We start from the raw sequence: 25,055 nt of genomic DNA on the forward strand, positions 1-25,055 counted from the left end.
TTAAACAAAAGACAGGCATTTATTTTATAGTGCCCCCCCCACATATAATTTTTAGACAAGTCAATGTTTTGTTTGCAAATCAAGCAAACAGATGGATGTGATGAATATGCATAAACAAACCAATGATAAAGGTTCCAAATGTTATTTATTGTTTATCAAAACAAAAAAAAAAAAGTAATATGTGCAAGTGCTTCCATAACCGAGTATAACAAACATTATTCATTTAATAGCTAGACACACTGTTAGACATACACAAAAAAGCAGAATGATGGGATTACAATGTGAGATCTTGCATTTGAATGTACATTATATATACACACACATACACACAGCACACGTTATCATCTGAATAGTATACGATGCATCTACAAATACACGATTGTTTTATTTGGATTTTCCTGCAAAGGAAATAACCTCTCTGTCCCTTTAACAAAGTATGCCACGCAATAAAAGTTAATAACACTGATGTAAAAAGTCATTCCAAGTACTCTCCCGAGCATAACATGGTTATGACCCGCGCGCCGTTTTTGTACGGAAGAGCAGAAGGTGATAAAGCGACAATAAAAGACAGGCACTCTCTCGCTTCCTTTTCGTCTCCATCTTTAAACCATCACTGTGATGGACTGTAAATCTTTTCATCGCGGCCTTTAAACACACGCATTTCTTTCCTCCAGGACAACTTCAGCAAAATAAAAACCACATTGCTTGTCCTGTTGGCGAAACAAAAAAACATTTCCAGGCACCGTTCCAAAAGTTCTCATTTCGTTTTAGTATTGCTTTTATGTCCTCTGCGTTTCCTCTTCCTCGACACAAGCTTTACGAGTTGAGGTGCTCCACTTGGATGCTGGAAGACGACACGGTGAGGCAGACGTCCTTGTGGGAGGAAACGTCCGACACGCCGACGGTTTTGTACTGGATGTCCCCTGCCGACACCGTCTTGTACTGGTGCAGGTCAAAGGGGCAGGGCATGGCGTCCGGCGGGCCGTAGCGGCCCGCCGAGCCTCCCGGGCCCTCCGCCTGGCTCCGAGGCCCGGGCGGCTGAGCGCGGGCCGCCTGACTTTGACTCTGCTGCGCCGCCACGGCGTCCGGGGCGCTCAACTGCTCTTGGCCGTGTTTCCCCATGTGTTTCACAAGATACGTCTCCTGAGGGGAGACAGTGGACACGTGACTATACGGCGTAAAGTAGCCGGCGGGCGTGTGGCGCCACTCGGGCCGCTGGGAATTCTCTTGACAAATGCATATTGGTCTTACTGAGGTGTACGTGCGGTGGCAGAGGCCGCACGAGTAGATCCGGGCGTGCCGGACCGTGTGTTTGGTGGACATGTGCACCTCCAGGTTGGCGGCATCCACGTAGCCTTTGTTGCAGTGGGAGCACTTGTAAGGTTTGTCTTTGTTGTGCTGGCGGCGATGGGACTTGATTTGGAATGAGGGGGAGGGGAAGGGAGGGAGGTTAACAACACAGTGAGAAGGCTGGATTTGCACAAGTGACACAATTTAGACTTTTTGCTGTTAATTGGCACAATTAGGATATGCGTTGCAAATAAAATCCACAAAATAACTGACGCCCCCTCCAGAATAGATTTTTAATTTCCTACAAATGCTACAAGATGGTAGCAAAAAGCAGTAACTCCTCTCTTTCAATATTAGTTCTAAGATGGCGCCAGTGCTATCCAGAGATGCCTTGACTTACGATTTTAATATGCAATTTGACATCCACTAAACATGCCCAGAAGGACGTTATTGACCTCATGAAGCCAACGGCTAGCTCAACATTTGTTTACTCATGGAATAATGTTGAAGGTAACGTCTGTACGTGACTTTTAAGAAGCTATTACATATGTAATGTAGATATAATGATGTGAATAATAAATAGTAGGGGTGTTAAAAAAAAAAATCGATTCGGCGATATATCGCGATACGACATCGCGCGATTCTCGAATCGATTCAATAATCGGCAGAATCTATTTTTTATTTATTTATTTATTTTTTTAGGATTCACACCTTGAGCATGGAAGAATGTTATATGAACGGAACATTAAGCCTTAATATTTTATTTTAATGCTGTTCAAACATGAAACAGATTACAACCTCTATAAGACTGAAATTTCAGATAAATAAATAATACATTTTCATATAAATCTTACACTCTACAAGCTTACTGATTAGTATTTTCTAAATTTGAATGAAAAAAAAATCGCAACAATCGACTTATAAATTCGTATCGGGATTAATCGGTATCGAATCGAATCGTCAGGTACTAGGCAATTCACACCCCTAATAAATAGTAGTTAGTGGTTACCCTAAGCGGTAATCGCTAGTGGGCTAATGCTAATCACGATTGCTAACCATTTAGCATAGGCTAATACCCCTGTTTACGCATGAAATATGTTGAAGCATCTTCTGTAAGTGATTTTAAAGACACTTTTACATGTGTAATGTACCGTAGATATGATGTGTGTGTGAACTGAATGGTAGTTTTTGTTCACCTGAAATGGTGATCGTTAGCACGCTAATGCTAATCACGATTGCTAAACATTTAGCATAGGCTAACACCCTTGTTTACTCATGAAATATGTTGAAGCGTCTTCTCTCAGTGATTCTTAAGACACTATTACATGTGCAATGTAGATAAAATGATGTCTGTGTGAACTAAATGGTAGTTAGTTCACCTGAAATGGTAATCGCTAGCGCGCTAATGCTAATCGCGATTGCGACTCATTAACATAGGCTCATTTTGTTTTGTTTTTAAATAATGTGTATGTATAGAAGATAAATTACGAGCACTTATATCCAATCAATTCAACTTGTGTTCAACCTGAGTGGATTTAAAAAAAGAAAAACAAAAGAAAAAAGTTTTTGGGGCGATATCGGAATCGGAATATCAGCAAAACTTCGCTATCATCGTATAACACTTGTACCACTTGTGCTCACATAACTAAAAAAATATAAAAATACAAATCAGACAATTGGACGTAAATCAAGGCACCACTGCACATTTATATGTGACGCGGCTATGACAAGAGCACAGCTAGCAGGGGTGGGCAAACTCGGGCCTCGAGGGACCGAGTTCTGCAGGTTTTGGAGGTTCCCAAGTTCCAACACAAGCTGATTCCAATCAACAGGATCGTTATCAGGCTTTTGCGGAGCTTGCTGACGACTGAGTTGATCATATATCAGCAGTTGTATTGGAGAAAAGAAACATCCAAAACCAGCAGGACTCCAGCCTTTGAGGACCGAATTTGCCCACCCCTGATTTAGGGGCTGCGTTGCATTGTCAACAACCGGCTCCATGACCCCGTTTATTTAGGCTACGTTATTTAATCTAAATCACACTTTTGAGGAGAAATGGGACACGGAGAAGTCACATACAGCAAAAAAAAAATTAAAGACATAACAAAATTCAAGGCTTTTTAAGGCATTATTTCCATGCTTTTTCAGACCCCGCGGGAACCCTGAAATAATCAAGGAAAGGCAAAAAAGTTCATTAATGAGAACACCGTCGTGTTAAATGAATGCACCCCTCTGTCACTGTCATTCAAATGTCAGCAGGTGTCATGAGAGTGCATGAAATGTTCAGGCTAACCTGTAAATTGGAGAGCTGCGTGAAGGATTTCTCACATCCAATGTGGTTGCACCTGTACGGTCGATCTCCAGTATGAATCCTGGTTTCAAATAATCGCACAACCACGAAAATGGAGTGAATCCGCAGAGCCAAAGAGTCAGAACTTTTTTTTCGCGTGTCAACTCACCTGTTGTGCTGCTGAAGGTGACTGAGCTGCCGGAAGGTTTTCTCGCAGTAAGAGCAGGTGTAAGGCTTGACGCCCGTGTGGATGCGCATGTGCTGCGCCAGGTAGCTGGAGTTGGCGAACGACTTGGTGCAATGTAGACACTTGTGAGGTTTCGACTCCGTGTGGTTACTGGCGAGGGGGGAGGTGCTTAGGTCAATTCCGCCATTTTGAAATGTCGCACGTGAATAACAATCATCAGCTCAAGACTGTTAGCATATCGCATAAACAGGTTACAAGGTTGGAAATGTTTTGAGTGCAGTACTTGCAAGAGTCTCCATTAGATGTGTTATTTAAACACTTAACGGTCTAGACATTGTTAATACGGTTAAAAAAACAAAAAACAAAAAAAACTATTTTTCTAGTAGTCCAACTTTGGTGGTTTTACTATACACTGTGAAATGTTAATACAATGACGGAGGTAGGACAGGACAAAGACTTGTGCACAGGACTGTAACAGTTGGAATTCAAAGCAAAAAGCATCCATGCGCATTACGGCCACATTTACAAGCAACAGACACAACATGGGGGAGTATAAAAAAAGGTGTGTACACACAAAACACTAAAACGCGCCAATGAGAGTCATGTTTTTATGGTTGTGACCATTTTGTGTTACTAACTTTTGCTGCTTCAGATTTTTTAAATAATATTTTTCGACATGTCATGGTGGATATAGTCTGAGAAATACAAGACACTGCAATAGAAATAATAAATAATAATAAAATAATAAGAAAAATATATAAAATAAAAAAATAAAAATGAATAAAAAAAACTTTCCTCAAACACCCGACACAAATTACATTAAATCAATCCAGTTGTTTAACTCATTTGCTCCCAAAAACATATAAATATGTTCTATTTTAAATGTTTTAAGTGTCCCAAAGACGTATTTATACGTTTTACTTTTTTTTTTCTTTCTGCTAGAGCATACAGAAACCCTTGATGCAGTCTCTGAACTGCAGTGAACAGGTGAAAAAAAGGTAGTAAATACAAAAACGGCCAGCAGGTGGCAGCAGAGTATAAAGAAATCAACCAGGGCCATGTTGGAACAAGCTCTTTTCCCCACCGTTTTTATCAGGAATGTGAATATTGATGAAACTTAGCTATTTTCTAATGCTAATTGCAGCTAAACGGAAACAGATAGAAATGTTGCTTCAGTGAAAATGGCTGGGAGTGAATGAGTTAATATTCCAAAACTATGCTCAAGTAAAGCCCCATCTCCAGTTCAAGAAATAAACACCCCTGGCCAATATTTACAGCGATAAAAATTCAAACTTGTTATGACAAATCATAACATTCGAAGCAACGAGAACAACAAACATGCGCACACTGAAGCAGCAAAGTTATTCAAATTGATATTTGTAGTCACATGACTCACATTTGTGTGCGTGTGTTTGTGCGTACACCGCTTCACAAAGCAGATGTAAAGAATGTGTATGCATGACTGGGCTTGTGCAAACACAGACTTGAATGCAAACGCTTTCTGGCCCGGGAGGATGAACGAGCAGCACGGAAGCGGAGCAGGGCAGCACTCACAACAAGTATTAATGACGGAACATTATTCAACAAAGAGATGAATGGTTGAAAAGGTGAAACTAATTGCGCTGGGGGGAAAGTGCAGGCAGAGAAGAGGAAATAGCACGCAGTCAGACAAAGAAATGGGCACATTAATGGAAAAGGAGACAAAAAAAAAAAGTGTTGTCAGTGACATCCATTATATGATTTAAAAAAAAAAGCAATCAGAAATTATATTTGTATGACTAATTTGTAGTTTGTAGCAGGTAATTAAACAATTTAAATATTGCCATATCAATTTTAGCTTTTTTTTCTGCGAAAATACGGGACAGTCCTCCGCAATGTTCAAATCCAGGCAGACAATTATATTTACCTGTGCATGACAGCAAAGTATTTTATCTGCACGCCTTGCTTTAAATTTATGATTATCATATTTTATGGAATTATTTTATCTGCCTTCTTGTCATTTGATGTGGCTATAAAGCACAATGAATTTCTTTGTGTACGGATTATGCTCAACAAATAAACTTGTCTTGTCATCATGTCATTTTTTTGTTCAATGCATATTGTTTGAGTCACATTTAAGTACCTTTACAGTTTTTCTTTTTTAATGATCTTACATGTAAGTTGAGTGTTGAACTTCAAACTCACTTTTGAGGCACAATATAGTGAATCGATTCCAAACACAACCTGAACGGCAAGTTCGACATTAACAGTGAGGCCGTTTTTCCTGTCACCTGTGTGACAGTCTCAAAAATTCTGTTTTTCTTCCAAGCTTCAAGATGAGGCGATAAATGAGACCGTATAAATGACAGGATATTTATTGTGTCTTAGGTCACCTCTAGAAGTTGATCTTTTTCACGTCCCTTTTCTTCGAGATACTGAGGCAAAATGTGCTGCGTCACGTGTGTAAGTAATGCTGCGTAATTTGGCCACTGAGACTACATGCTTCACTACTTCATCCACGTCGGCCCACATATAAAATTATGGATTGTTTTAAATCTGGGCCACAACCCAAATTAGACTTATCATCGAGCCCTGAACGGTGTCTTTACTTGAAAAAACAGCTCTGACCTGATGAAGGAAGGGTCTTCTTTCTTTTTTTTTTTGTGGCAATTTTGCGGACATTTTATGGTAATTTTTCGGGATTCCTTTTTGTTTTTGGACATTTATTTTAAGGTTACGTTTTGAACATTTTCTTTCCTGCCTTCTCTCAAATCAATTTTCACATTTTTTTGTTTTTGTTTTGGCAATTTTGTGGACATTTTATGGTCATTTTTCGGGATTCCTTCTTGTTTTTGGACATTTATTTTATGGTGATTAAATCAATTTTCTGAATTTTTATTATTTTATTGATTTGGCAATTTTGTGGATATTTTTTGGTATTTCTTCTTGTTTATGGACATTTATTTTATGGTTACTTTTTGAACATTCTATTTCCTGCCTTTTCTTCAATCAATTTTCTGATTTTTTGGGGGGAATTTTGTGGACATTTTATGGTGCCGTAATTTGGGGGATTTCTTCTTTTGTTTTTGGACATCTTATAATTTTTAAACATTTTCTTTTCTGCCTTTTGAAAAATAAAATTTCTGACTGTTGGGCAGTTCCGTGGACATCTTATTGTAATTTTCTGTTTTTCCTCTTTCTTTTTGGACGTCTATGAACTTTTTTTTTTTTTTTTTACTTTTTAGACATTAGGTAATTAAAAAAAAAATTCCATCACCTTTTGTCTATTTTTCTGACTAAAACAATTAGATCAATAATTAATGGAAAGAATATGGACTAAAAAATAAAGCTAAATATGTAAAAGGAAAAAAAAAAAAAAAAACCCGAGGAGAGGGACGAAAGAGCCACATGTGGCTCCAGAGCCACAGCTTGCAGACCCCTGGCCTATGCCATGCAAGCCAAAATGAAAATGGCATTGTGATACGCACCATATGCATATCAACTGTACAGTTAGGAGCAAGTCCGAACTTCAATTAGGGGGTGGGTGGATGGGGTGTCTATGAGAGGGGGGTGTCGGCAGTACCGTGCGTGCTGCTGTAAGTGACTGAGCTGCCTGAACGATTTCTGGCAGTAGGAGCAGGTGTAAGGCTTGGCCCCGCTGTGGATGCGGATGTGCTGCGCCAGGTAGCTGGGGTTGGCGAACGACTTGGCGCAGTGCGGACACTTGTGAGGTTTGGCCTCTGTGTGCGACTTGGAGTGGATCTGCATGTCAGACTTACTGAAGAAGGTCGCCGCGCACATCCGGCACCTACAAGGCGGGAGAGACACAGAAACGGGGGCGGGGGAGTTGGATCGGGACGGACGCACGTGGAGAGGAGATGCAAGGTGACGACGACGACGCAAAAGGAAAGGTGAACCACAGAAAACAATTTAAAAAAAAAAAAAGATCAAATGAGACACGGGGAAAGATGTGAGAAATCAGTCAAAGCAGAAGAGGGGAAAGGCACGTCCGTCGGGTAAAAGTCAAAAGCGCAAGCCGTGTGGGTAGAGGGCGGGCAGACTACGCAGCACAAATGGTTTTTCACGTATTTGCGTGAGCAGCAACGTCGGTTTGCGCTCCGTCATGCAAGCAAAGTGATGCCTACGGCGGCTCGAATGAAGCGTCTACTGAAGGTGCCGCTTCAAGTCAAGCGAGAAGGCCAGGATGTGCGTTCGACCTCTTACCTGTACGTTTTAGTGTTGTCTTTCAGCCCGGGCGCTTCGTCTTCATTGGTCAGATCGTACGGATCCCTGGTGTGATGATGCAAAGATGTCACCTGCTCAGAAAACAAAAAAAACAAAAAAAAACCACATTGTTGACGTGATTGGATTCGAAAAGTTGTGACAATATGAGTTTTTGTATGGTAGATTTTATTTATTTATTTGCATTCATTTTCTTGTTGAAGCGGGACAATTCGCTTTATTTAACCACATATTTTTTCACGTACAATTACATAATACATTCTAATATTTGCGAGAATTCCATGGAGGACAACAGCATTGGTGGATATTATTGCATCATTATGAGATAGTATCTTGTAATTATGACCCTTCCATTTTTTTTTTAAATGGCAGAAACATGCAAGCCTGTATATAAATTGTGCCATTTTACTTTTTTTTTTTCCCATTATTTTTCCATGTTTTTTTTTCCCCACTATGCACTATAAGACTGTAGAGGGGAGAAAAACAAGGAAAAAGTCCATTGGAAGTCTCACCTGTCCGCCAGGGCCGAGCTGAGCCAGAATGACGGTTTCGCTGCCCGCTCCGACCGCGCTCTTCTTCTTGCGCCCTCGCTTGGACGGCGTCGGCATCACCACCACGTGGGGCGTCCTGTCATCTTGTTTGTCTTTGGGAGATTTCAACAACGGAGGAAGGTTGAGACCCAACAAGTATATTTGCAATTGGCTACTCAGAAACTCATCTATTTGTAGATTTATTTTAAACCTCCTGTTATCTGGTGGGTCACACTAAACCATTTGAAAGTCAAAGTAAATGTTGAAAGTAGTTTTTCGATATATCTGCTTGGCTTATTACGAAGTGCAGTTGAACAAATCTTTTAAGAGACATCATGGAAAAAATACTTAAAAGGCAGAGAGAGACTTAAAGCGGAAGTCAACCTGAAGCATTTCTTGACAATAATATTTTATATGTGACCTCACTAGTCTAATGATGACATTCGGATTTCATATTACATTTTTGGAATATGAGTTATGAAGCAAAATCCAGCTGTTTAAACCCATCTCATTTTGCCACTTGCTGTCGACTGAAGATGACATCACAGTTGCTCAACCAACCAGAGCTCACTTGTTTTGTTTTGTTTTTGTTTGTTTTTAAGCTGCACTGTGATTGGTTGTTACCTGAGATCTGAGCAACTGTGATGTCATCTTCAGTGGACAGCAAGTGGCAAAATGGCCGCCCTCTGAGATGGATTAATGCTGCATTCGAGGATGGTCGGAAGTCGGATATATGGGAGTTGGTTTTTCCCATTTCCGACCTGAAAGCGTTCGAGGCGGAAGTAAACAACCAAAATGGGGGCTACTGATAAATAGTTTTTTATTTTGGTTCTTAAAACTCATTTTTGACCTTCAGCAAACTCACCTTCTCCTAATTTTCCTTCATTTATTGTTTTTATCTTATTACATAAGCATTCCATACAGTTCAGTAGTTCACCGTATAATTTCATGCCAGGAGAGAGCGGCATACTGTCATATACGCTGTGTTAAGTGAAGTTATGTTGAATATTTATGAATGAAGAAGGCTATCTAGTTTTATATTGGAATAAATTGTGTTTTACCATTCATGGTCTGTGTTTTGCATTGTAGCTTGACGTCACTTGTAGTCCGTCAGTCTTTTTTTTTGTTTTTTTTTGTTTCCCGACTTAGCAAGTGGAATTTCCGAGTTCAATGAGGCGTTCCCGTACACACTTCCTGGTTTGAACTCGGAAAAGTCCGACTTCCGACCATCCTCGAATGCAGCATAAAAACTGCTGGATTTTTCTGCTTGCCTCATATTCCACTAGCGCAATAGTAACCGGAACATCATATTTAGACTAGTGGGGTTTAAATAGAACATGTTGTCAAAAAAAATAATAATTGGGGGTTGACTTGTTCTTTAAAAAGAAATAATTGAGAAGCTCCGGTTTATCGATAAATACATGATGTGCATTTTTACCTTGAGAATGAACAGCGGAGACGATCATGGTGGTCGCCGGGTGCGTGGACACAAAAGACTGCGAGGACGTGGGAGACACCAACGTTCCTTGGGGAGTCGTGATGACCAACCCCGCTGCACAGCGCGCACACACACAAAAACAATGTTGCTAACGGTCGTATGCTAACATAACAGTTCCATTTTTGTTTTGACGGTTGCTGATTAAGAGGCAGAACAAACAAAGATGGCGGGGAAAAGCCACCCACCTGCTGTCATGATGCCTGCGGAGGGGACCGGCAGCACGGTGACGTTCTGGCTGCTGTGCGGCGGGTGAACGTGGGTCACGGCGCCGGGTTGCCCCCCGCCGCCGTCCGTCTTGCCCCCCGGCGTCGGGATGGTGAGCAGCGTCGTTTGGTAGTGGGACCCCGAGGGTGGTGGGAAGGGGCCGCCCTTCTCCTGATGTTCTTTCACTTTGTTCAGGAAGACGGCGTTCTCCAGCTGCAAGCACGGCGGCACGTGAGAATATTGCGACTGTTCTCAGGCGCGGCCCACGTTAAAACCATTAACGTGGCTGTTTTTTTTTATTTTTTAACCCCATTTTGCCCCTTCATGAGCAAGGATGTCAAATGCCAGACTAAAGTCTTATAATTGATCGTTCTACAACATGATCGTAGGTGTGTTAAGAGAGTAGAAATGGGTACCTTTCATGTTTGAACCCAACCTGAAACAAACCTAACAGACAAACGGACGCTGCAATTATTTCTGCTCTCGAAGAATTGCTCACTGTTTCCTCGATGAATTTGAACAGCGAGAGGCGCTTCGTAGGGCTGCACGATTAATCTAAATCTAACCGACATCGAGGTTTGACAAAGTGCAATAACCTAAGCGCAAAACAGTGCGGTTTTAGATAGTTTTTCTTTTTTTCCCCCCTTTGGTGTTTGAGTGATAGCTGTATTAGCCAACCACAATTACCGATGCGCGAGTTTTAATGGAGCTGGCCAATCAACGTTGTTTGCGTTAGTCTGCGCTCCGGTGCCTTCATTCTGTACAGCGCAACCATAACGAGTGAACCTCGAGGCTTGCCGTGACTGCCGTGCACCGAAGTGGATTTAATGGAAGAAAGGACTTCTGCCGCGACAAAGGAGGAGAGAGAGAAACTTGTGCCAAAGAATGGCGGTACGTCTGTCAGTTGCACATATTTCGGATTCGACAAAAATGACGTGGAGCAAATGAAAAGCGCCAGATAAAATGTGATGTCAGCTAGGAGCCAGATCAAGAGGCAACACGACCAACTTATATCAACACTTAAAAAACCACGACTTCAGTATGAAGCTTGTCAAGCAGGTTAAAAAAAAAAAAAAAAAAAAAAGACTGACGAACGGGAGGCAAGGACTAGCGGCCGTGCCAAGCAAACATCGCTAACAGCAGCATTCCCGTTAGTCACGCCTTATCAAAAAAAGTTCGGCACAAAGAAATTACAAGAAAGGGCTATAAACCGTTATATTGTCAAGGAAATTATTCCCCTAAATTCTGTCAGGGCTTCAAAAGCCTCATGCAAACAATGGACACACCTCAAAGTTTTGCACTGTTAATACAAGAGTTTTCTCAAGAGTATTGAGCTTTAAAGGTTTGTTTACTTGATTTAAGGGCATAATAGTGTGCAATGTTTACCTGTTTAAATGTTGACACTTGATAATTGAAGATTGTTTACATTCAGTTATTAATTGTTCTCTTTCTTTCTTGAATTTAATGATGATACAAAACAAATAATAATTGGGATGTTATTTTCCATTCTGTGTTATTATTCTAGATATGTAACTATATTATAATCTCACCATAGCCTGAGCCTCAAATGTATTGTTTTTATTGGGAAATTATTTGGTTTAGAAGCATAATGTAGGTCAAAGCTCCCCACTTAGCATATTCACCAGAAGAGGAATCAAATTGTGACATTATAGTCTTGCATTGTTTAAATATTGATCAAATTACTTGTCTGAACTCTGAAACTGAACTGACTCACTATTGTAGTGTTTTCATGCATTTTAATGTGTAAAATACAAAAATCGCAAATCAAATCGCAACCGCAATATTGGTCTGAAAAATTGCAATTAGGTTTTTTTCCTCCTAAATCATGCAGCCCGAGCGCTTCGTGCATTTTTATCTGGTGAAGATGTTCACCGTCTTCGGTACCCATCACTATGAGAGAGGCTTTTTTTTCCCCCCTGACAATTTTAAATATTACATATTCAATATTCCTAAATGAAAAATCTTCACGCGAGATCACGTGACTTGAAAAATCCTTATTTCTGTAACACGCCTTAACGTTTCATCTCTGCGCTTGGTTTTGGTTACTTCGACCACAAGTTTAAGCACAACAAGCTAAACTGAATTGTGAGTTGTGAAACTGGCTGGTAAAATTGTGCGGAAAACGTCAGAAGCGTCTGGCCCACGTTTACACTGACAGGATGAGACTTCTGGCAGACGGCTCGCATTCTCTGCACTGTCTGTTTGAACTTTTGAAGTCTGGGAGGCGCTGCAGGGCTCCTCTGACCAAAAGTACTTTGAAAAAGTCCTTTTAACAATCTCAATCCTGAGAGGGAACACACCAAAAATGGCTAAACACCTTGCTGTTCTCACTGGACATAGTAACTGTATCCAAATAGAAAAGTATAGAGATTATTGGTATAATGTTCAAATGTTGTTGGAGTTGTTTTGTCATTTATTTCTACACTCCTTTTCCTGATTTTTGTTTAAGTTTTCACAACGATATTACTGGGTATTTCTTCAGGAATAGTGCCTAAGTGAGAATTTAAAAACACTAACTGGTCTAAACAATGAAGTCAAATGAATGTGTCCTACCTGTCCTGGCACAGTGGGGATGGGAGACCAGAAATAGGATGAGTTAAAATGAGAATCTTCCATAATTCCTGCAAGTGAGACAACGAGTTAATCAAATGTGACAAAGCGATGGTTAAGAACAGGTTGAATTGGACAAATAATGATGCGACATGACAAAAGGTGAATTCATTTTTATTGTTTTGTTACATTTATTGAGATGTAAACATAAAAATAATAATACAATTCATTTTGTCCGTTTCGTTTTTAAGTATCATTCCGACTACATACGTGAGGCCGTCGACGTTTGACAGCTTCGACTTTGCAGTTTTGTAAACGCATCATTCCCCTTTTTGTGCCCGCGATTGAAACCCTCCAGTTACACTTCCCCTGGTGTTAGTTCACATATTAGTATTCAATGTACAGTATTCACAAAACTCATTTACTATTATGTCTCTTCCCAGAATTCAATTTAGTAGGCTTAAAATATTTTTGTTCCATAAAACAATCTGTTCCTCTTTTTGCTGTGGCTCAACATTTAAATGATCTTTATCAGATGCAACAGCTGAGTCACAGCATTTCCCAAAACGTGTTTTGTCCCCCCCCCCAGAAACGTGTGAATGAAATTGTGCTACAATGTAGCAAAAAATGTGGTTATTTATCTTGCCTGACTGGGAGCTCACATCCCTAAACCTCTGACCCTAGAATTATCTGTCATATTGCTATTTACAATTTGTCACCCAGTGTGCAACAGCCAGACTTATGTACAGCACATCAAAAAATAATTCACAAAATGGTTATGTAACAAAAATTTGTTTAGTTGAGAATAATGAACGGTCATCTTCAGCAGATGAAAACACTTGTTCACCTTAAAGCAAGTTTTGATCATGTTTATCATGTTGTGTGGCTTTTATCGATTAAATAATGAGTACTAACATCAAATCGTATTGCGGCATACTGAATAGCACCGGTCAGTAACGTCATTATCTGTAAAATATTAAAAATTGAAGATTATTTTTATTGCATTAGCATCATGTGGCCTACAGCGCTCGTAAATTTGTGCTTTAACACTGAACCATGCTATTTTTAAAAGGCAGTTTCGCTCAAAGTAACATTAATAACCGAAAAATTACAACAATACATTAAGTAGCGTTTAGATTGATCTAATCTAATCAGGCCCGACGTGTGCTGATTAACGTGCTAGCAAGGAGCGCTAGCACGCGTGTCAACGGGCTAGCAACAAATAAAGACAAAAAAAGAAAAAAAAAGTAAGGGATGACAAAAAAAAGAGCAAAAAAAAAACAAAAAACCCAAGCGCGTCCACACACGCTCGCGCACATACACAAACTTCCGCTTGCCGAGTCATGCAAAATCATCAACGAAATGGGCAAGCAAACGCATGAACAGCAACAAGAGCGGATTTTTACCGTCCACTCGGTCTTCCCCCAATCCCCGAAGATTGTTCGCTTGCTTCAAATTGGATACAATTACCAAATGTGTTGATTACCCGGAGGGAGGGGGAAAAAAAAAAAAAAACGCGATGTAGTTTTTTTTTTTTTTTTTTTTTCAATTTTTTTCCTCTCTCTCGAATGGCGACGGCCTCGTCTGGCACTTCACTTCCTCCGGATGAAGTCGTCAGACAAAAAGGAGACTAACGTGATGACGTCACATCCGGCAATGGCACCGCTTTATTATTAAAATAAATACATACAATTAGACAATTTAAAGATGTCTCTCCTTTGTTTAGTATTTGCTGCTCATGTAACTATTTTTTAAATTCAGAAAATGTAAATTTTTGACACTTGTGTTTTATTTTATTTTATTTTTACTGCGTTTTCGGGAACCGGTAGTGTTGCTTTCATGTACAAGGATTCGTTACAAAAACACGCATTATTTTTATTGATTATATATATAATCTTGTATTTAATTTGCATCCGTGTTCTATCTGTTCTATCTTATCTATCTTTTTGTAATGGAATAATAATTAAAAATGAATTTGTATAATTTATAGATATTTCATAACATGGAAAGGTAGGCTAATTTACTTTGTAGCCCAAGGGTGGGAACAATTTTTTCTCTTGGAGCCGCCAAAAAAACAAAAAACAAAAAACCTTCAGAAATATATAATTAAATGAAGATGTTTCATTTCTATTATTGTATTGATTTTTTTTTTATAATTTGTTTTTGTTAATTTAAATAAAACATAAAAACAATAACAATTAATTATATTTGGTAATAGAAAAATTAAAATCAATCAACGAATTTGCAACAAAATCCACTCTGTCCATTTTTAAAACACATATTTTATTACTTTTGACTCAGCATGAAATTCGGCATTATTTCAGTATTTATGGTGCCTACGGTATTATGTGTTATGAATTTATTGATATTTCTTTTATATACCTATTTTTGTAATTATTTGCATGACTGATTTTTACTCCATGTACAGCACTCTGTATGCTGCAATGGTCGGTTTAAGTGCTTTATAAATAAAATCGAATTGAGTTTAAATAATGTAGCCATTTTAGTGTCTATACTACAGGGTTAATTAATAATGCAAAAATGTTCGGCGGTTTGTTGGTTGCCCGCCCGCCTGCGAGCAGTCCCGAAACAGTCCACATGGTGTCGCTGTAGTAACGGACCGACACGTCTTCCGCGTCAACATCCGGCGACACGTTTTCCCAAACAGTTTCCCTTCCTTCCCACATTGCAATTTAAATCCGCTTAGCGCTTTTTTTCTTTTTTTAATGACAAACCTACGCGTTTTTCTCCCTTTTTTCCTTCACAATATCTTCCAATTTGAGGGCGAGTGTGTTAGTCATCCGAGCAGGGGGATTTCGAGGCCCAAATGGGGGAGGTGAGGAAGCTGCAGAAGAAGTTGAGGCAGATTGAAAATCTGGAGATAAAAATCAATCTCAACCCTGAAGAGAGATTCAAGGTATACGAACACGCTTATTATCTCTTTTCTGGTTGTTTCGAGGACACGTTAATCACACATTTACATAAAGTAAAGCTTTAACAACATACATAAATGTACGATGAGCTGCTCTATCCCAAATATTGACGAATGCTTTATCAACATTTTACATTAATTAAAGCCTTGTTTCAATACTGGCTTTTCTGTCAAAATTCTACACAGAACACCCAAGTATAACAACATAAAAAAAATAATATTTACTTAAGTACTCACAGCCTTTCGTTACAAGACTGGCACACCAACGGTGTATAAAAAGTCTACACACCCTTGTTCAAATACCAGTTAAGAAAACGCCACCCATCTTGACACCTTAACCTGTATCCTGGACATACCGGTATGTACAAGGCAGGAGATTGTTGTCACAACTTGCCTCCTTAACCAGTCTTGTCTTTTCATCAATTTTGGAGGGACGTCCAAATTCTTGGCAATTCACTGTGTTCCATGTCCCTTTGGAAATTCTTTTTTTGTACCCGTCTCATGACTGGTACATTTGGGAAAACGAGATCCGTCTGATGCTGTGGAAGCTGTCTGAGGACCTTGGCTTGTGCTGGATGAGATGCTACTACAAAAAAAAAATGTCAGGAAAAGAATATGAGAGCAGCTGAACCTTATTAGGGGTGAACCAGAAGCATTTTAAATAAGGGACCGATGTTTGATGACTTTGTCTAACATGAGTTTGAATTTGATTGGCTAATTCTGAGCCACATCCACAGTTACAAGAGTTTTTTAGTTTGTTTGTTTTTAACTTCTCTCAAACATTTTTTTTCATTTGCATTGAATAAGTCACATTAGTGGTGGAAACATTTTTAAATTATTTATCTTGGTCTCATTATTCTAGCTCACAAAAAAAAAACTGGCATTTGAACAGGGGTGTGTAGACTTTTTATATCCATCGCAACTCTGTGAACTTTCCCCGCAGCGCCTTAATTGGAAGTGAACACACAAAGCGATTCCGTTGTGGGCGTCATCGATCTTGCGTTGAGCCGACACTTTAGTGCTGCTTGTTTATTTGCAACATTTCAAAAATCTGTTGCTTTCAAAGACGACATACCACGCTGCATGTCGACTTGTTTCAAAACATGCTTCATGAGGAGCAACGGGGCATTCTTACACATCAAAAATATACAAGCGTACAAAGCGCAACTTCTCATCTTATTTCTTCAAACTAAAAATGTTTAAATTAAATAATTCATAAAAAAAAATAAACTATCGCTATACTTTTAAACACATTATTTTTAAGTTAAATTTAGAAATAAATAATTTCATATTACATTGTTCAAATTAAATAATTCATAAAAAATAAACTATTGCTATACTTTTAAAGACATTTTTAAGTTAAATGTAGAAATTAAATAATTTAATATTACATGATTGTTTATAACTATATACTATATACAAAATATAAAGCAGATATACGGTTTATTAAAAAAAAAAGTCTACACACCCCTGTTCAAATATTAGTTTTGTTTTTTGTTTTTCTTTTCTTTGGGGGGGGTTCGATACTACTTTTTTTTTTCAGACTGATACCAGTACGAGTACTCAACTCGAGTAGTCACAGATACTGATACCAACTACCAATACCACTAATATTTTTGGTGTTTAAAATTTCAAGAAGAAAAAACTTAAAACTGCATGAAATTAATGTCAATTTTCTCTTCTTCTAATTTATAGTTCCTGATTGTAAAACAGTCACAATGAGGGCGGCCGACATTGGAGTATCGATAACTTGAAATAAGACCAGATATCGGTCCTTGCCCATTCCTAGTTTTTTTTTTTTTTTGTTTGTTTGTTTTTTAGTGCCATAACAAAATGACACTAAGCTAATTTGTCACATTTTTTACCTGTATAACTGAATTGCAAAAAAAAAAAATCTGAAAAGGGAAGTAAATATAGACACTTGTTGCATAAGTATGCACACCCTCTTACAACTGGAGATGTGCCCGTGGCGTGTTGAGAAATAACCAATCACATTCATGCTCATGTCCGCACATACTGTATGCAAATATTGTGTACACTTAATGTACAGGATCACCAAAGTGTATAATTACATACTTAATTCATTAATAGTGTTTTAGATGTTAAATAAAAATTAGATTAACATTACTATAATTTTTGATACATTCATGTAATTTTAATGCAGGTTTTTTTTGTAATAATTAGTTTTTAAATGCATTTTTGCACTATGGCTGAATATACGTAATATTTTTGTTATTTATCAATATAAAATATTAGAAATTCCATCTAGTGAGGGTGTACTTAATGAAGCGTCCCGGTGTGTGCATCTCTTCTCCTGACGCAACCCCGAGGCAGCTGACCTTTTTTTTTTTTATTTCCTTCCTATGAGTAATAGACAGAATGCTCCTCTAACTCAGCATAGAGACACTTAATGCAAAGTCCCTTGCCTTAATTCAAACCCAATAAAGCTCAAGACAGCCAGACGGGCGCACCTTTTGCTTGTTGATGCCATATTAGTCATAAAAAAAAAACGGAAGAGGCGCGGAATATATCAGCCGCGCGGCGCGGATAAACAACCTGTGGATGCGCCGGGCTTTGCTTTACAGCCAATTCTTTTTTTCTTTTTTTTTTTTTGTGCGTCTCGTCTCTCTCTCTCTCAGATCTCCAGGAAGGAGGAGCTGCGGCGCAGATTGGCGGAGCTTCAGCTTGAGCTGCGTGGCCCGCAGCAAGCCCCCGGGGTCCCAGAGGCCGACATGAAACGAGCAGCGTAAGGAAGCGAGAGGCAGGAAGGGCCAGATGGAGAGAAGCGTAATTAGTCCAAACATTGACGTGGGAAGCATTTGATCTTTTTTTTTTTTCTTTTTTTTTTCTTTTTTCCCTACGTGTGTGGTTACAAACACAGTGGCGGTCAAACGCTGCCTTTTAAGAACACAAGTGAACTTTCTCCTGCTCATTATGTGCCTCATTCATGACTGTGAAAGCCGATAAATGAAATCATGTTTGGTGATTAGCATCAAAGTGAATAAAAGGCACAGATGGCGTTGGGTTTGTTCCGCGGGGACACAACAGGTAGATGCGCTCAGTAAGGGATGTAACGATAACCAAACATCATCATACGATATTATCACGATAATTATCACAATGTGGTGGTAATATTTAAAAAAGATCACAATATTGTAATAAAAGAGCTCATACTAAAAAAACAAAAACAAAAAAAAAAACACAATATTGTGCTTTTGTACATAACAGCAATGCATATAAACCACCTACAATCTTTAATAAAAATATTGAGGCACTTACTTGGTAATGCAAGCACACATTGATCGCTTCACAAGCAAATTCGGTTCCCCTTCATCTGACAATTAGCATAGATTTTAAACATAGAAGGCGAAAACATCCCTAATGAAAATTGAATTGCACTAATAAAATAGCCACTAGAGGGTGCTAGAACTGCACAAATGGAAATCAAGCTGTTTTTTTTTTTCTTTTTTTAAAACAGTTGTGTTCCTTTTAAATATTGTGAACATGACGACGACGATATTGTGGCAGTTTTAATATCACGATATCGCCCTTATCGTGACATCCCTAGCGCTCAGTCCACACATATTTTTACACGACAAACCTTTTGCACCAAGAATGAAAAAGGTTTTCATTCTAATCAAATATATATTTATATCAAGGCTTCAGAGCGCATTTCAGTACTGACCTGAAAAGACACCGACTTATTATTCATTCAGCCCTCGTTTTGCACACTGGCGCAGGGAGGACGCCCCCGAGGTCCTTCCATCACAAGCGCCCCCGGCCTCCAAGATCCTGAAGGGTCTGGAGGAGGCGCCGCCTGCCACGCGGAGGGCGACAGGAGGCTCGGCGGAGGCGGCTCGGCGCCGTCAAAGGGCAGCGAATGTCACGGCCGCGTCGCGCGAAGATGGACGAGACGCGTCCGAGGAGCGTCCGGATGGAGGTGGGCCGACGCAAACTTGCGGCAATGGCATCAAAAAAAAGGGACGAAGACAGATGAGACAATTTAAAAAAAAAAATTGCTTTCAAGTAGATGTGCAATGATTAAAGGGATACTTGACTCATTGAACAATTTTCAGCAGTTTTTGTCCAGAATAAATTTGACAACTTCATTATTTTTCATGTACAATTAATACCTTCAAAAGTATTTTTTTTTACTTGCTGTCGACTGATGATGACATCACCTGTGCTGAGGAAGTAGGTAACGACCAATCATGGCTTAGCTGTTTGCTGAATTTAGAACGTAAACTGAGCCATGATTGGTCGTTACCTACTTCCTCAGCACAGGTGATGTCATCATCAGTCGACAGCAAGTAAAAAAATTATGTTTTAAAGGTATTAATTGTACATGAAAAATAATGAAGTTAACTTTAATTAAAACAACATTTTTCCAATTTTCTGATGGAGGTTATGGACCTGAAAACCATAAATAACGGAATCTTTTTTTGTGCATTTTCTGCACTGACAATTTGAAATAACGTCTTGTTTTTTGAATAAAGGGATGGAAATGAATTTTTTGAAAATCCGATTAATTATAGACAAAATACGAACTTTTTACTGCTGAAAATGGCTCAATGAATCAAGTATCCCTTTTATCGATTGTCACGTGAAAGGAGAATCATTTTTTGATAATCGATTCATCATTTTTCAAAATAAGACATTTGCAAACATCTGCACATTTGGAAAACAATCAACATTTTTGACAATTTTTTTGATGGACGTTATGAACTTAAAAACCGAATCAGAATATGAATTTACGTTTGTGCATTTTCTGCACTGACTATTTGAAATAATCTCTTGTTTTTGGATAAACGGATGGAAAATATTTTTTTAAATCTTGATTTATCAATTTAATCAACAAAATAAGAGATAGATTAATCTATTAATTATTATTAATTATTAATGTAATTGTTTTATTGGACTGCAGCCCTACTCTCAAGTGTCACAAGTCAGGAATAAATATTTGGAATTAATGAATACAATTTAATTAGTTGGGCCTGTACGATTTGTTTGAGGACAGTTCCAATAACTGATTAATCGGCCAATTAATTAAAAAAAAAACCAATGAAATAACTTATTTTTTAGTACCTTAATGCTTACAATGAATATATTAATTACTCGCAGAACATTACCGTGTCCTTTAATAATTCTTCTGCTTTAATGTGTTAACTTTAGTTAAAAAAAAACAAAACAAACAAAAAAACCCACTATGAATCCTGAAATGTTTTTTTTTTGTTTTGTTTTGTTTTTTTCAGATGCTGAGCTGACGTCCCTGAAAACGTGTTGGCAGAAGGCAAAGTTCCGCTTGAGGCTGTTGGAGGGTCACAATGACATCATCACCTGCGTGCTGGCCGTGGACAACCTGGTGATTTCTGGCAGGTAACCCCCCCGCCCCCCCCCCAAAAAAACGTGAATTTAAACAGCTGTGAGCACGGGTTTGACTCTTTCATGTATTATTCAACGTCTGCCTATGATCTTTATTGCATCGCATTACCCCGAGTAACGTTTAATACTCGCTCTCTTTCTGTGTCGGCTGGTTTATGTTCGCAGCCGCTCTGATCACTTGCCTCAGATCTCCTTTTTATTTTAACTTTTAACTCTTGCGCTCATTTTCTCTCTCTCCGCGCACTTGAAGCCGCGATACTACTGTCAAGGTATGGCACGTTCCCACGGCAACGGAGCACAAGAACCTGGGGGGTCACACCGGCGGGGTCACTTGCCTGTCCGCCCCTCCCGCCGACTACTGCAAGAAGTTGGGTGAGGGAACAAGTCTTCACTTCCAGCTATTTGGTGTTTGCCGTTTATTTTATCCACCATTTTTAAATTTAGTCTCAGTTATAGTCCAGTTTCAATCACGCTTGTTAGTTTTTAACCCGTTTTTATTTAGATTTGAAAGTGGGCGTGTCACTGTGTATCACATGACAGCGTCACGGTGACAGATTTGACAAAAGCGGATCGTTTTCGTCTCATTTTCGTTCATGAATGAAAATGTCCATGGATTTCAGTCCAGTTTTTATGAAGTGAAATACATTTTCGTTGACTAATTAAGAGACGATAGCGAATGATTTCGTCCCAGTTATTGTTTAGAAATGAAGGTTTTAGTCCAGTGAAAAATGTGTTGACAAAATTATTTTTGTGTAGTTTTTGTTGACGAAATTAACACTATTGGTGTATCAATCCAATAAAAAGACGATTCAGCTTGATCCGATACAGCTGCATCTTTTTAAAACAAAACCAATTTTACAATTCAAATACAAGAATTATATTAACTCATTGACTGCCATTGACGGGAAAAGACGTCAAATAATGCATTTTTGCTGGGCTGGCAGTGAATGTGTTAAACACAATGTGCCAATATATTTTGTGATTATATTGCAGCATCCTTTTTTCCTTTTTTTTTTCAAGGCAAATGTTGCTTGAAAATCCATCAATTTTGGTTACATCTCATCTTAAGTCATTGACTGCCATTGACGGAAAAAGACGTCAAATAATGCATTTTTGCTGGGCTGGCAGTGAATGTGTTAAAGGGACACTTGACTTATTTAGCCATTTTTGGCAGTCAAACATGAAGATTTTGCCTATAATAAAATGTTTATTTTCATTATTTTTCATGTACAATTAGTACCTTTAAAAACACATTTTGCAACTTGCTGTCGACTGAAAATGACATCACAAGGGCTCGGGTAACCAATCACAGCTCGGCTTGTGAATGTCACATGACCAAACCTAGAAAACAAGCTGAGCTGTGATTGGTTAACTGAGCCCTTGTGATGTCATTTTCAATCGACAGCAAGTTACAAAATGTGTTTTTAAAGGTACTATTTGTACGTGAAAAATAATGAAAGTATCAAATTTATTCTAGACAAGATATTAACTTTTTATTGCTATAATGGGCTAAATAAGTTTAGTATCCCTTTAAAGTAAGCTCAAAATAGTGCATTGCCACCATCTTGCTGCCAAAAAACTATGTTGAAGTGAGGTGAGAAGCTTCATTTAGACTAAAGTAATGATTTGCTGTCAACCTTTCACATCTTCAGGCAATTAGAAGTCATTTTGGGGCAAAAGTCAATTCCTCGTATTTCCACTCTTTCACCTCGTCTTTTTTTTTTCCCACCTAATGAAGATGCGTCTGGAACTTGTCTCCCGCAATGAATGAGGGTTCTTTGTATGCACACGCACACATACACGTAGGAATGCATACAGATGTGTGTGTGTGTGTGTGTGTGTTAATTATTGAAGCGCTTCATCACACCAAGTCCAGAGAGAAATAAGACTCTTGTGTCAGTCTGAGTGAGCGAGCGAGAGCACTTGAACTCATGCACTCAATACGTCTGCACTATTAGCTCCTCCCTCGGCGCCGCTCCCAACACAAGCATAAATAAAGCACTTATTTACCGTTATGTAACCCCCTCCGATTCCCTCCTTCGTCGCCCCCTGTCTCCGCAGCCCGCTCGCTGTCGTTGTCAGACGACGAGAGGTTCCTTTTGAGCGGCTCGGCGGACTGCAACGTGAAGATCTGGGCCCTGAGCGTCGGTAAGACGAAGACGCGACAGCACAAGATCAGGTTGCATCCACGGCAACGTCGCTCGGGCACCGACGACGCTTTTTTTTTTTCTTGAGCAACTTAACAGGGAGTCGATTCATGATTTGTAATGAGCGATTTAAAAAAAAAATTTTTTTGTTTTTTTTTTACACGTTACGACCGACTCTATAAGGCTCACGAAAACTACAAGGATATACTGTAGTTACAATTCTGCTTTACATGATCGGGATTTTGGAGCTGATAACCACTCCAAACAACCAAAAAAAGCCCATCAGCGATCCAATCAGAAGTTGTTCTACAACTTGCTTATTTATTGCACAGTCAGGTACAGGCCTGGTAAAAAAAAAAAAGTAAAATTCATGTATAATTGATGCCCATTCAAATGCTTTTGGGAAAAAAATAATAATTTAACCCTAAAAATTCTCCCTAAAACACTAATAACATTCATTACAGGGAAGGTGGGGTGTCAACCAAACACTTCCCACACAAAAACATAAAAAAAATTTTTTTTTTAAAATGACATAATTGATCGCTCGCCACATTACAACCGATCCCTGATTTTGCATAAATGCAAAAATGCTGTATCTGCTGATCTGATCGGACCAATCAAATGTGTAAAATCCAATTATTTACAATTATCATCATTGTCCATTGCAGTATTACAGAAAAAAAATCATAACTTATTATAATATTTACAAAGGGGGGAAGTCAGAATTTCATGACGATAAATTCAAAATATGGGAAACGTGTTTGCATGAGCGTAAATTAGGCAAGACAATGCAGAATTCTCTTTGAAATAAAGATAAATTTTATATGCAAAAAAGTGTCATATAAAAATCTTAAAGCCATAAACTCGGATTTTTTGTAACAAGAAAAAGTAAAAGCAAAATAAATTTCATTCATTCAGAATGAAGTCCTAAAAAAAAAAAAAAAGTCAATCATTCTCCAAATGTGTTACATTTTCTGTTTTGAACACGGCGAATATGAACGAAGCAGCAAAAATCACTGATCTGAATATATGACTGGATAGCCAATAGCCCATACACGCCCGTGCAAGCCATTGAAGTCACAGGGCGGCCATCTTGCTCCTCTGACCTCACGAGCAGACTACTGTATAAACTATACGGTATACGTACAAATGAGACATATGCAGCTCGTAGGCAGTTAGTGTAAGGCCGCCGGCAGGGTGGCGGATTTGTGTGGAGGACGGAATGGGCTGCTTTGAAGACCCCCTTTTATTGCATAGCTCCCTAGACCCCAATATTGGATTTGGCAGAGGCATATTTTGTTGAATTAGTTATAAATCTTTGATTAAAAAAAATATACAAGTTTCCTCCTGTAAGCCTTCATCCTGTATTAAGCATATAATTTATACATGTATTTAAGGCAAGCTGTAAAATGTCAGAAGTCTTCTTGTTTATGTCTAACAAATTCTAAACATCATAAATCAATTTCTACTAAGTACAGTCTCAAATGTTCTCCAATTTCGATACTGCAAATGTACATGCTCGTATGCCGAGAAACGTTTCTTGGGAGGAGCAATATGGCGGCCTCGCGACCTCAAACGTCTTGCCCTGTCGGCTATCCAGTCATATATTCAGATCAGTGAGCAAAATGCGCCTGTTTTATCCATCTCTGGGGGCGGCCATTTTGCCATTTGCTGTCGACTGGAAATGACATCGCAGTCGCTCAGGTAATTGACCAATCATGGCTCAGGCGAGTCGCGATTGGTCAAGTGGCAAAATGCCTCCCCGCGTACATGATGGGGAAAAAAAAAAAAACGTGCGTATTT

General features: G+C 38.9%; 2 protein-coding genes across 6 annotated transcripts in view; one reads left to right on the forward strand and one right to left on the reverse strand.

Annotated features, from left to right (window-relative positions):
• Window positions 1-128: 128 nt before the first annotated feature.
• znf384b (zinc finger protein 384 b) lies at window positions 129-19,689 on the reverse strand. 5 transcript variants are annotated; one of them, XM_077528191.1, is made up of 11 exons: window positions 14,198-14,394; window positions 12,795-12,862; window positions 10,202-10,433; window positions 9,957-10,070; window positions 8,501-8,631; window positions 7,971-8,062; window positions 7,330-7,554; window positions 3,750-3,917; window positions 3,584-3,662; window positions 1,252-1,413; window positions 129-1,143 (listed from the first exon to the last, which is right to left on the reverse strand). In XM_077528191.1, exons 2-11 carry the CDS (start codon window positions 12,855-12,857, stop codon window positions 817-819), a joined length of 1,593 nt encoding a protein of 530 aa, XP_077384317.1. In that variant the 5' UTR covers window positions 12,858-12,862; window positions 14,198-14,394; the 3' UTR covers window positions 129-816. The 5 variants fall into 5 exon arrangements, with proteins under 5 accessions (XP_077384317.1, XP_077384316.1, XP_077384315.1 ...); XM_077528190.1 differs by lacking the exon at window positions 14,198-14,394 and adding an exon at window positions 19,409-19,689 and having other exon boundaries at window positions 129-1,413; XM_077528189.1 differs by lacking the exon at window positions 14,198-14,394 and adding an exon at window positions 16,118-16,312 and having other exon boundaries at window positions 129-1,413.
• LOC144022964 (telomerase protein component 1) overlaps window positions 15,414-25,055 on the forward strand; it is an 18,011-nt gene continuing 8,369 nt past the window's right edge. The window contains exons 1-6 of the mRNA XM_077528193.1: window positions 15,414-15,708; window positions 18,363-18,469; window positions 19,464-19,663; window positions 20,976-21,099; window positions 21,356-21,477; window positions 23,167-23,253. Coding sequence (XP_077384319.1) covers window positions 15,619-15,708; window positions 18,363-18,469; window positions 19,464-19,663; window positions 20,976-21,099; window positions 21,356-21,477; window positions 23,167-23,253 — 730 coding nt within the window. The 5' untranslated portion in view covers window positions 15,414-15,618. The remainder of the gene's footprint in view (window positions 15,709-18,362; window positions 18,470-19,463; window positions 19,664-20,975; window positions 21,100-21,355; window positions 21,478-23,166; window positions 23,254-25,055) is intronic.

Source organism: Festucalex cinctus, chromosome 7 (assembly GCF_051991245.1).
Source record: "Festucalex cinctus isolate MCC-2025b chromosome 7, RoL_Fcin_1.0, whole genome shotgun sequence".
Lineage (NCBI taxonomy): Eukaryota > Metazoa > Chordata > Actinopteri > Syngnathiformes > Syngnathidae > Festucalex > Festucalex cinctus.